This window comes from Salmo trutta, chromosome 22, assembly GCF_901001165.1.
Source record: "Salmo trutta chromosome 22, fSalTru1.1, whole genome shotgun sequence".
Lineage (NCBI taxonomy): Eukaryota > Metazoa > Chordata > Actinopteri > Salmoniformes > Salmonidae > Salmo > Salmo trutta.
The window spans coordinates 39,666,185-39,679,575 of NC_042978.1; the positions used below are offsets into that span (position 1 = coordinate 39,666,185).

The window sequence follows — 13,391 nt, forward strand, 5'->3', positions numbered from 1 at the left end:
CATGGTGACGTATCTCTGCTCTCCCCTCCCCCTGACCTTTCCCCACAGGTGTTCTTGAAGATGATTGGTCCCACTCAGGGTCAGATGACTGTGACGCGATTGGTCAAGGCGCTGGAGGAGGGGAAAAGGCTGCCCCGCCCTGAGAGCTGTCCTGGAACGGTAGGATCTACATACGTAGCTACATACCTACCTGCCTGCCTACCTCATGCTGTTCAGAGTCACCCCATCACACACAACATGCTCTCTCTCTTTAAACACTTTCTCCACCATAAAGAGGAATCCTCAATAGGTCACTCATATACCTATAACTTGGTTACGCTACTGTGCGCTTGTGTCGTGAAAACCTTATTATATTTAGTGGAATTGCCCATTATTGATATGCTGTCAGTGTGTAAGTGAGATTTAAACATGAACACAATTTGAAAAACTAGTTGGCTTCGACTATTCAAACACAACAGAGGCCTGGCAATGCCACTCATAGTGCTAGAAATACCAAGAGCCTTATGAAACAATTTAAAAGACAGAATAACACAATCAAAATGAACTAGGGCTACTTATATGCAGGCTAAGGTGTTTGAATGTAGTCATGTTGGCCATATTGGATTCAGAACACAGGAGGTTGGTGGCACCTTAATTGGGGAGGACGGGCTCGGGGTATTGGCTGGAACGGAATAAGTGGAAAATGCAATTCCATTTGCGCAGTTCCAGACATTATTATGAGATGTCCTCCCATCAGCAGCCTCCACTGATTCAGAATAAAATGTATACACACCAACAGTCTTTATAGGCATGACTATTGTACACAATAAAAAAAATATACTAAAATACTAAATTCATATTTACAGGTGATTTTTAACCTCCATCAAATGTTATTATGGCAGCCATATTAGATTTGAGACTAAATATAATCTGTGATTGCCCCTTTGACTTAATTGCAAGACTTGGGGCTAAAGATACACTGCTCAAAAAAATAAAGGGAACACTAAAATAACACATCCTAGATCTGAATGAATGAAATAATCTTATTAAATACTTTTTTCTTTACATAGTTGAATGTGCTGACAACAAAATCACACAAAAATAATCAATAGAAATCCAATTTATCAACCCATGGAGGTCTGGATTTGGAGTCACACTCAAAATTAAAGTGGAAAACCACACTACAGGCTGATCCAACTTTGATTTAATGTCCTTAAAACAAGTCAAAATGAGGCTCAGTAGTGTGTGTGGCCTCCACGTGCCTGTATGACCACCCTACAACGCCTGGGCATGCTCCTGATGAGGTGGCGGATGGTCTCCTGAGGGATCTCCTCCCAGACCTGGACTAAAGCATCCGCCAACTCCTGGACAGTGCAACGTGGCGTTGGTGGATGGAGCGAGACATGATGTCCCAGATGTGCTCAATTGGATTCAGGTCTGGGGAACGGGCGGGCCAGTCCATAGCATCAATGCCTTCCTCTTGCAGGAACTGCTGACACACTCCAGCCACATGAGGTCTAGCATTGTCTTGCATTAGGAGGAACCCAGGGCCAACCGCACCAGCATATGGTCTCACAAGGGGTCTGAGGATCTCATCTCGGTACATAATGGCAGTCAGGCTACCTCTGGCGAGCACATGGAGGGCTGTGCGGCCCCCCAAAGAAATGCCACCCCACACCATGACTGACCCACCGCCAAACCGGTCATGCTGGAGGATGTTGCAGGCAGCAGAACGTTCTCCACGGCGTCTCCAGACTCTCACGTCTGTCACATGTGCTCAGTGTGAACCTGCTTTCATCTGTGAAGAGCACAGGGCGCCAGTGGCGAATTTGCCAATCTTGGTGTTCTCTTGCAAATGCCAAATGTCCTGCACGGTGTTGGGCTGTAAGCACAACCCCCACCTGTGGACGTCGGGCCCTCATACCACCCTCATGGAGTCTGTTTCTGACCATTTGAGCAGACACATGCACATTTGTGGCCTGCTGGAGGTCATTTTGCAGGGCTCTGGCAGTGCTCCTCTTGCTCCTCCTTGCACAAAGGTGGAGGTAGCGGTCCTGCTGCTGGGTTGTTGCCCTCCTACGGCCTCCTCCACGTCTCCTGATGTACTGGCCTGTCTCCTGGTAGCGCCTCCATGCTCTGGACACTACGCTGACAGACACAGCAAACCTTCTTGCCACAGCTCGCATTGATGTGCCATCCTGGATGAGCTGCACTACCTGAGCCACTTGTGTGGGTTGTAAAACTCCGTCTCATGCTACCACTAGAGTGAAAGCACCGCCAGCATTCAAAAGTGACCAAAACATCAGCCAGGAAGCATAGGAACTGAGAAGTGGTCTGTGGTCCTCACCTGCAGAACCACTCCTTTTTTGGGGGTGTCTTGCTAATTGCCTATAATTTCCACCTGTTTGAGTTTGAGTTTATTTTATTTTTACAGGGACAGTGCACATTAATCAACGTTTCAGTAAAAGTGCCGGTTTTAGCCAGCCGGCTAATTTTCAACCGCAGTCCCTGGGCAGGTTATTAAAAACAATTACAATATAGACAATCATAGAACAGTGAGCACACGCAGAGTAACATAGGACAAGCAAGACATAGCATACAGACAGAGCAACATAGGACAAGCAAGATGTAGCATACAGACAGAGCAACATAGAACAAAAAGCAACAAGACAAAATCCATAAAAACAACAGTGTTTCCACACCTCACAAGCTACAGACAACAGACAACATGGAAAGCGGCAATACACAGCTAGGGATTATGTTCACAAATCTGATTGACCTTTAGCCATGTCTTCATGCATTTTGTGAAAGTGTGATATGTGGTGCAGTTATGTGTGTCTGATGGCAGTGTATTCCAGACATGGGACGCTCTCACAGAGAAAGTGGATTTACTAAAGGTGCTTTTCTTTAAGGGAACTATACAGTCACCTCTCATGGCAGACCTTGTGGATCTGCTGCCATATGTTTGGATTTTCTGTTTAACAAAAATACTGAGTGGAGGGGGAGCCAGGCCATTTAGGATCTTGAATACAAGACATGCGTCGGTGTATTGCACCAGATTTTCCCAACTCAGGAGCTCATGCTTTCTGAGGATGTAACAGTGATGATGGCTATTGGGCTTCCTATCGAGCACTTTGAGAGCCTGTTTGTAGACAGACTGAATAGGTTTTAATGTTGTACAGCAAGCTTGGGTCCAACTAGTCAAGCAGTATGTTAAGCGGGGGAGAATCATCGATTTGAAGTACAGTCTTGCTACCTCTGTGGTCAAACAATTTCATATAAATCGGAAATTAGCTAGGTTGAATTTGGTTATTTGAATTACCTTTTTCACATGCTTTTTAAAAGAGAGGTTGGAATCAAGTATGATTCCAAGGTACTTAAAATCAGATACCACCTGGAGCTTCTCCCCTGGCACAGACATCTGGCTCAGTAGCATCTGTTGCCCTCTTTGTGAAGAACATGCAAACAGTTTTTTTCACATTGAGATGCAAACACGAGTCACTGAGCCACTTTGTAACCTGGACCATTACTGTAGTGAGTTCTTGTGCAGCTTGTTGTTTGCTCTTTGCATGCACATATATCACTGTATCATCTGCATACATTTGAACTTCAGACCCAGTGCAGACGGAAGGCAGATCATTAATGTACAGGCTGAACAAGAGGGGCCCCAGTATTGACCCTTGGGGCACGCCCACATCATAGCTAAGAGTGGGCGACAGCTCATTGCTCGCACTGAGTTCTGCCTTCAAGGTATGATTTCATCCATCTCAAGGCATCGGGGGAAAAGTTGAACTTGGACAATTTTGTGATGAGAATCTCATGGTTAACAGTATCGAAAGCCTTCCTTAGGTCCAGAAACACAGCCCCAACAACGCCCCCTTTGTCCATCTTGGACTTCACATTTTCCAGAAGAAAGCAGTTGGCCGTTTCTGTGGAGTGTTTCGCTCTGAAGCCAAACTGCATGGAGTGTAATGTGAAGGGGCTGTTGTTGAGGTGGGAAATCAGTTGTTCTGCTACACACTTTTCAACAACCTTCGACACTACAGGTAGTATACTAATGGGCCTGTAGTTACTCACGTCAGCAGGGTCGCCCAATTCAAAGATGGCAGTTATTATGGCTGGCTTCCATACCCTTGGAAACACCCCCAGACCAATAGATGTGTTGGTGACCTTAGTAATGGGGCCAATGAGTGACTCTTGATGGGGCCAATGAGTTGTCTATTCCATTTGCACAACAGCATGTGAAATGTATTGTCAATCAGTGTTGCTTCCTAAGTGGACAGTTTGATTTCACAGAAGTGTGATTGACTTGGAGTTATAAAGTGTTCCCTTTATTTCTTTGAGCAGTGTACAAAATCCTTAAAGTTGTCTTGGACCCCAATTTTTTTTCGATGTCTGAGCCAACTTGTTTTCCTTAGAGCCAATTACAATAGCCACAACATCAAAAAGGCAGACCCATACAGCCCTGAATGAGAGCAATATTTTGAACAGCTACCAAAAAGTGAAGTTTACATTACATTCATCATAAATATTCATAGTTGATATGTCCACCTATTGTATCTGTGTGTTTCCAGGTATATATTTCCAAGACTAATAAATATATCATAATGCTGATTGTTTATGTACAGTACATTCGGGAAGTATTCAGACCCCTTCACTTTTTCCACATTTTCTTACATTACAGCCTTAATCTAAAATGGATTCAATAAAATTTTAAGGGTACCAAAAAAATGTCTGCAGCATTGAAGGTCCCCAAGAACACAGTGGCCTCCATCATTCTTAAATGGAAGAAGTTTGGAACCACCAAGACTCTGCATAGAGCTGTCAGCCCAGCCAAACTGAGCAATCGGGGGAGAAGGGCCTTGGTCAAGGAGGTGACTAAGAAACCTATGGGAGAACCTTCCAGAAGGACAGCCATCTCTGCAGCACTCCACCAATCAGGCCTTTATGGTAGAGTGGCTAGACGGAAGCTACTCCTCAGTAAAAGGCACATGACAGGCCTCTTGGAGTTTGCCAAAAGGCACCAAAAGACTCTCAGGCCATGAGAAACGAGATTCTCTGGTCTGATGAAACCAAGATTGTACTCTTTGGCCTGAATGCCAAGTGTCACGTTTGGAGGAATCCTGGCACCATCCCTATGGTGAAGCATGGTGGTAGCAGCATCATGCTGTGGGGATGTTGTTTATTGGCAGGGAGTGGGAGACTAGTCAGGATCGAGGCAAAGAGAAAAGTACAGAGAGATCCTTGATGAAAACCTGCTCCAGAGCGCTCAGGACCTCAGACTGGACAACGACCCTAAGCACACAGCCAAGACAACACAGGAATGGTTTCGGGACAAGTCTCTGAATGTCCTTGAGTGGCCCAGCCAGAGCCCGGGCTTGAACCTGATCAAACATCCATGGAGAGATGTGAAATTAGCTGTCCAACCTGCCAGCGCTTGAGAGGATCTGCAGAGAAGAATGGGAGAAACTCCCCAAATACTGGTGTTCCAAGCATGTAGCGTCATACCCAAGAAGACTCGCGACTGTAATTGCTGCTTAAGGTGCTTAAACAAAGTATTGAGTAATACTTACAGTTGAAGTCGGAAGTTTACATACACTTAAGTTGGAGTCATTAAAACTCGTTTTTCAACCACTCCACAAATTTCTTGTTAACAAACTATAGTTTTGGCAAGTCGTTTAGGACATCTACTTTGTGCATGACACAAGTAATTTTCCCAACAATTGTTTACAGACAGATTATTTCACTTATAATTCACAATTTCAGTGGGTCAGAAGTTTACATACACTAAGTTGACTGTGGCTTTAAACAGCTTTAAACAGATGTCATGGATTTGGAAGCTTCTGATAGGCTAATTGACATAATTTGAGTCAATTGGAGGTGTACCTGTGGATGTATTTCAAGGCCTACCTTCAAACTCAGTGCCTCTTTGCTTGACATCATGGGAAAATCAAAAGAAATCAGCCAAGACCTCAGAAAAAAATTGTAGACCTCCACAAGTCTGGTTCATCCTTGGGAGCAATTTCCAAACACCTGAAGGTACCACGTTCATCTGTACAAACAATAGTACGCGAGTATAAACACCATGGGACCACACAGCCGTCATACTGCTCAGAAAGGAGACGCATTTTGTCTCCTAGAGATGAACGTACTTTGGTGCGAAAAGTGCAAATCAATCCCAGAACAACAGCAAAGGACCTTGTGAAGATGCTGGAGGAAACGGGTACAAAAGTATCTACAGTTGAAGTCGGAGGTTTACATACATTTAAATTCAGTTTTTCATCATTCTTGACATTTATTCCTAGTACAAATTAAAACAAATCCTATATCGACATAACCTGAAAGGCCGGTCAGCAAGGAAGAAGCCACTGCTCCAAAACCGCCATAAAAAAGCCAGACTACGGTTTGCAACTGCACATGGGACAAAGATCATACTTTTTGGAGAAACGTCCTCTGGTCTGATGGAACAAAAATAGAACTGTTTGGCCATAATGACCATCGTTATGTTTGGAGGAAAAAGGAGGGGGCTTGCAAGTCAAAGAACACCATCCCAACCATGAAGCACGGGGGTGGCAGCATCATATTGTGGGGGTGCTTTGCTGCAGGAGGGACTGGTACACTTCACAAAATAGATAGCATCATGAGGCGGAAAATTATGTGGATATATTGAAGCAACATCTCAAGACATCAGTCAGGAAGTTAAAGCTTGGTCGCAAATGGGTCTTCCAAATGGACATTGACCCCAAGCATACGACCAAAGTTGTGACAAAATGGCTTAAGGACAACAAAGTCAGGGTATTGGAGTGGCCATCACAAAGCCATGACCTCAATCCCATAGAACATTTGTGGGCAGAACTGAAAAAGCATGTGCGAGCAAGGAGGCCTACAAACCTGACTCAGTTACACCAGCTCTGTCAGGAGGAATGTGCCAAAATTCACCCAACTTAATGTGGGAAGCTTGTGGAAGGCTACCTGAAACGTTTTAAATCAAATGTATTTATATAGCCCTTCTTACATCAGCTGATATCTCAAAGTGCTGTACAGAAACCTAGCCTAAAACCCCAAACAGCAAGCAATGCAGGTGTAGAAGCACGGTGGCTAGGAGAAACTCCCTAGAAAGGCCACAACCTAGGAAGAAACCTAGAGAGGAACCAGGCTATGAGGGGTGGCCAGTCCTCTTCTGGCTGTGCCGGGTGGAAATTATAACAGAACATGGCCAAGATGTTCAAATGTTCATAAATGACCAGCATGGTCAAATAATAATAATCACAGTAGTTGTCGAGGGTGCAAGAAGTGAGCACCTCAAGAGTAAATTTCAGTTGGCTTTTCATAGCCGATCATTGAGAGTATCTCTACCGCTCCTGCTGTCTCTAGAGAGTTGAAAACAGCAGGTCTGGGACAGGTAGCACGTCCGGTGAACAGGTCAGGGTTTTATAGCCGCAGGCAGAACAGTTGAAACTGGAGCAGCAGCACGGCCAGGTGGACTGGGGACAGCAAGGAGTCATCACGCCAGGTAGTCCTGAGGCATGGTCCTAGGGCTCAGGTCCTCCGAAAGAAAGAAAGAAAGAGCGAATTAGAGAGAGCATACTTAAATTCACACAGGACACCGGATAAGACAGGAGAAATACTCCAGATATAATAGACTGACCCTAGCCCCCCGACATATAAACTACAGCAGCATAAATACTGGAGGCTGAGACAGGAGGGGTCAGGAGACACTGTGGCCCCATCCGATGATACCCCCAGACAGGGCCAAACAGGCAGGATATAACCCCACCCACTTTGCCAAAGCACAGCCCCCACACCACTAGAGGGATACCTTCAACCACCAACTTAACATCCTGAGACAAGGCCGAGTATAGCCCACAAAGATCTCCGCCACGGCACAACCCAAGGGGGGGCGCCAACCCAGACAGGAAGACCACGTCAGTGACTCAACCCACTCAAGTGATGCACCCCTCCTAGGGACGGCATGGAAGAGCACCAGTAAGCCAGTGACTCAGCCCCTTTAATAGGGTTAGAGGCAGAGAAATCCCAATGGAGAGAGGGGAACCGGCCAGGCAGAGACAGCAAGGGCGGTTCGTTGCTCCAGAGCCTTTCCGTTCACCTTCACACTCCTGGGCCAGACTACACTCAATCATAGGACCTACTGAAGAGATGAGTCTTCAATAAAGACTTAAAGGTTGAGACTGAGTCTGCGTCTCTCACATGGGTAGGCAGACCATTCCATAAAAATAGAGCTCTATAGGAGAAAGCCCTGCCTCCAGCTGTTTGCTTAGAAATTCTAGGGACAATTAGGAGGCTTGTGTCTTGTGACCATAGCGTACGTGTAGGTATGTATGGCAGGACCAAATTGGAAAGATGGGTAGGAGCAAGCCCATGTAATGCTTTGTAGGTTAGCAGTAAAACCTTGAAATCAGCCCTTGCCTTAACAAGAAGCCAGTGTAGGGAGGCTAGCACTGGAGTAATATGATCACATTTTTTGGTTCTAGTCAGGATTCTAGCAGCCGTATTTAGCACTAACTGAAGTTTATTTAGTGCTTTATCCGGGTAGCCGGAATTTATAGGCAATGCTACCAAATACTAATTGAGTGTATGTAAACTTCTGACCAACTGGGAATGTGATGAAATAAATAAAAGCTGAAATAAATCATTCTCTATACTATTATTTCACATTCTTAAATTAAAGTGATGATCCTAACTGACCTATGACAGGGAATTTTTACTCGGATTAAATGGCAGGAATTGTGAAAAACTGAGTTTAAATGTATTTGGCAACTGCATGCAAATGTTATAGTTCAGTTTTACATTTTTAATAAATGTGAAACAAATTCTAAAAACCTGTTTTTGCTTTGTCATTATGGAGTATTGTGTGTAGATTGAAGAGGAGGAAAAACAATTGAATCCATTTTAGAATAAGGCTGTAACGTAACAAAATGTGGAAAAAGTGAAGGGGTCAGAATACTTTCTGAATGCACTGACTACTTGTATTCTGAATTTGAGCAATATCATAGCTTGCGATATTGGGTTACATGAGCTTAGGTGCCCCCCCACACCTGTCCCCCAGGCATTCTTCTGCACTGTTTAAGTTAAGGGGGTGTGTCACAATATCTATCAATTTAACCACTTTTGCATAAAAACATTTTTCACAACCATCCATTTCATATATGGGAGACATGTTTTTGTTTTGTTATACCTCGGGTAGGGGTATCTAGCCTAGTTGTCTAGCAGGTGTATGAAGTAGTTTCTGTAACTTACGTTAGTTATGATCATGTTGTCTTGCAGGTGTATGAGCTGATGAGGAAGTGTTGGGAGAGCACCCCCGACAAGAGGATCACCTTCAAGAGCCTCATCGACGAGTTCACTCGCATGCTTGCCAACAACAGCTTGTAACCACAGCAACCACCCTCTACGCAAAGCCTTACCTACCACTGATACAATCCCAGGGGTCAAGGGAGAAAGGTTAAGGGCCACAGACTATGGTGACCTGGACCAAAAAAACAACGAAATCAGTGCTGCTGCAACAGACTTTCTTTCACGTCATTGTTGACATCCTCTATATTTACACTTCTGTTTTTTCCCAGAGAGATATTATACTAGAGATATCAACTATATGGATGAATACATACATAGCATATGGAATGAAACATGTCCGAACACATAGCTTTGACATCTTGCTGAATGTGACACTGAGCTGTGTTCACCTGGGGCCCACCATTCAGTCTGACCTTTCACCTTTTATCAAAATGTATCAGCTCTGCCTTTTTCATATTGCCATGTATGTATGGAGCTGTATCATTATAATCATTTCTAAAATGAAGAAAAGGGTTGAAGAAAGAGGGAGAGAGGCCCTCGATTGGACCTGTGCAAGATGGACTCTGGAAAAGGATTGCTACGGCCACTGTGAAGATGACACAGTGACAAAGCCAACAACATGTTAGTGAACAGGATTCTGACCATGGACTGTGACTGCATGAGGCCACCTCCCAGTGAGTGGTGACAGACGTGTAGGATAAAGGATACTGGTGAAACATCAAATCACATTTTATTCTGCACATTCTTCGTAAACAGGTGTAGACAGGCCCTTCCCAACAATGCAGAGAGATAGAAAATAGAGAAATAAAACATGTAATAATAAAAACACAACGAGTAATGATGTATGGGATATAGTATACTGTTAGCAGTGGGTTGGATTGGGATGAAGGATACTGTTTACATTGAAGGGAGGAGGATGGGAAAGTAGTACCTGTGGTGGACAATGGAGGGCAGTAAAGCTTTACATAAACTTTACTGTAAAACGCTCGTATTTCAAAACAGCTTCTTAAGTACAGCCATAATGTGTATGTTCAATATTTCATGTCTTTATTTGAATATATAATAAATAATATTGTGGGTGTGAGGACAGAAGGAAGGAGATGAAAGAACAGAGCCTTAAAAATGTGTTATTTGAGACCGTCTAAAAGGGTAAACCACAGAAATAGAATTAACGGAACAGACATTGTTATATATCTCGTGAAATGCATATGCCAGTAAGGTCTACAGCACGTACAGCAGTGGAGGCTGGTGGGAGGAGCTATAGGAGGATGGGCACATTGTAATGGCTGGAATTGAATAAATGGAACAGTATCAAACACATCAAAGATATGGAAACCACGTTTGACTCCGTTCCATTAATTCCATTGCAGCCATTACAATGAGCCCATCCTCCTATGGCTCCTCCCACCAGCCTCCACTGACTTACAGGTATCTTTACCGTAGGCAAACAAACAGTTAAAGGGAAAAGGTGATATTGAGAACGTATGTAAAGAAGGTGCTGGACAGACAATGTGTGGATGAGATAGTCAATGTAAGAAGAAGACAACACAGAATTGTTTTTTCAGTTACAATCCATGTTTATTCTGGAATGTAAAAGACAATTCCTTCTGCTCATAAAGAAGAGAAAACAAATACACTTTTTCAGAGGAATAAGACAAAGAAATAATGACTGACGGAAACATTTACATAAATACACAATTCAAATAAATAAAACGTAAAATGTTTTTTTTTGCCTTCTGTTCTGTGTCAAATTCCAAAGTGTCAAACGCAATATTAATTATTGAAAACATATATTTGTATATTACAGCAGTAAATATGCATGCTAAAATTCAATCGCATCTAGAAATAGCTTATTCACAGTAAAGCAATATCAACGTAGTTGTAATATAAAATATTGCAAAATCTACGGTAGAGATTTCATGTCAGAAAGAATCCACATACTTAAAAAAAAAAAAAAAAACAGTAGAAAGCAAATAGCACACCCAATCTGAGTCTACAGTCGTGGCCAAAAGTTTTGAGAATGACACAAATATTAATTTTCACAAAGTCTGCTGCCTCAGTTTGTATGATGGCAATTTGCATATACTCCAGAATGTTATGAAGAGTGATCAGATGAATTGCAATTAATTGCAAAGTCCCTCTTTGCCATGCAAATGAACTGAATCCCCCAAAAAACATTTCCACTGCATTTCAGCCCTGCCACAAAAGGACCAGCTGACATCATGTCAGTGATTCTCTTGTTAACACAGGTGTCAGTGATTCTCTCGTTAACACAGGTGTGAGTGTTGACGAGGACAAGGCTGAAGATCACTCTGTCATGTTGATTGAGTTCGAATAACAGACTGGAAGCTTAAAAAGGAGGGTGGTGCTTGGAATCATTGTTCTTCCTCTGTCAACCATGGTTACCTGCAAGGAAACACGTGCCGTCATCATTGCTTTGCACAAAAAGGGCTTCACAGGCAAGGATATTGCTGTCAGTAAGATTGCACCTAAATCAACCATTTATCGGATCATCAACAACTTCAAGGAGAGTGGTTCAATTGTTGTGAAGAAGGCTTCAGGGCGCCCAAGAAAGTCCAGCAAGCGCCAGGACCGTCTCCTAAAGTTGATTCAGCTGCGGGATTGGAGCACCACCGGTACAGAGCTTGCTCAGGAATGGCAGCCGGCAGGTGAAGGTGCATCTGCACGCACAGTGAGGCGAAGACTTTTGGAGGATGGCCTGGTGTCAAGAAGGGCAGCAAAGAAGCCACTTCTCTCCAGGAAAAACATCAGGGACAGACTGATATTCTGCAAAAGGTACAGGGATTGGACTGCTGAGGACTGGGGTAAAGTCATTTTCTCTGATGAATCCCCTTTCCGATTGTTTGGGGCATCCGGGAAAAAGCTTGTCCGGAGAAGACAAGGTGAGCGCTACCATCAGTCCTGTTTCATGCCAACAGTAAAGCATCCTGAGACCATTCATGTGTGGGGTTGCTTCTCAGCCAAGGGAGTGGGCTCACTCACAATTTTGCCTAAGAAACACAGCCATGAATAAAGAATGGTACCAACACATCTTCCGAGAGCAACTTCTCCCAACCATCCAGGAACAGTTTGGTGACGAACAATGCCTTTTCCAGCATGATAGAGCACCTTGCCATAAGGCAAAAGTGATAACTAAGTGGCTCGGGGAACAAAACATTGATATATTGGGTCCATGGCCAGGAAACTCCCCAGACCTTAATCCCATTGAGAACTTGTGGTTAATCCTAAAGAGGCGGGTGGACAAACAAAAACCCACAAATTCTGACAAACTCCAAGCATTGATTATGCAAGAATGGGCTGTCATCAGTCAGGATGTGGCCCAGAAGTTAATTGACAGCATGCCAGGGCGGATTGCAGAGGTCTTGAAAAAGAAGGGTCATCACTGCAAATATTGACTCTTTGCATCAACTTCATGTAATTGTCAATAAAAGCCTTTGACACACTGTAATTATACTTCAGTATTCCATAGTAACATCTAACAAAAATATCTAAAGACACTGAAGCAGCAAACTTTGTGGAAATTAATATTTGTGTCATTCTCAAAACTTTTGGCCACAACTGTACAGTCTTTAAAATGTTTTGTTCAGTCGTAAAGACTTCAGTATTGCAAAGCACACACACACACACACACACACACACACACACACACACACACACACACACACACACACACACACACACACACACACACACACACACACACACACACACACACACACACACACACACACACACACACACACGGTTCAGTACCCTAGGCACAGGCTCACTCTTTGTGCTCACCCAGTGTAGTACCAACACTGTTGTGTCAATGCAGCCTACAGACACGTCAAACTAGCTGATTCTCCTACAACACTGACCGTGTACCTTGTTTCCAATCAATATAAAAATACGCCTAGATGTCAACATGCAGAGATGGGCACAACCGATATACAGTACCAGTCAAAAGTTGGGACACACCTACTCATTCAAAGTATTATTATTATTTTTTTTTTTACAATTTTCTACATTATTTTCTACAATTTTCTACATGCTAGTGAAGACATCAAAACTATGAAATAACATATGGAATCATG

General features: G+C 43.5%; 1 protein-coding gene across 1 annotated transcript in view; it reads left to right on the forward strand.

Annotated features, from left to right (window-relative positions):
• The window catches only part of jak1 (Janus kinase 1), a 79,891-nt gene extending 68,873 nt beyond the window's left edge, over window positions 1-11,018 (forward strand). Inside the window, exons 23-24 of the mRNA XM_029707970.1 lie at window positions 49-159; window positions 9,265-11,018. Coding sequence (XP_029563830.1) covers window positions 49-159; window positions 9,265-9,372 — 219 coding nt within the window. The 3' untranslated portion in view covers window positions 9,373-11,018. The remainder of the gene's footprint in view (window positions 1-48; window positions 160-9,264) is intronic.
• The last annotated feature ends 2,373 nt before the right edge of the window (window positions 11,019-13,391 follow it).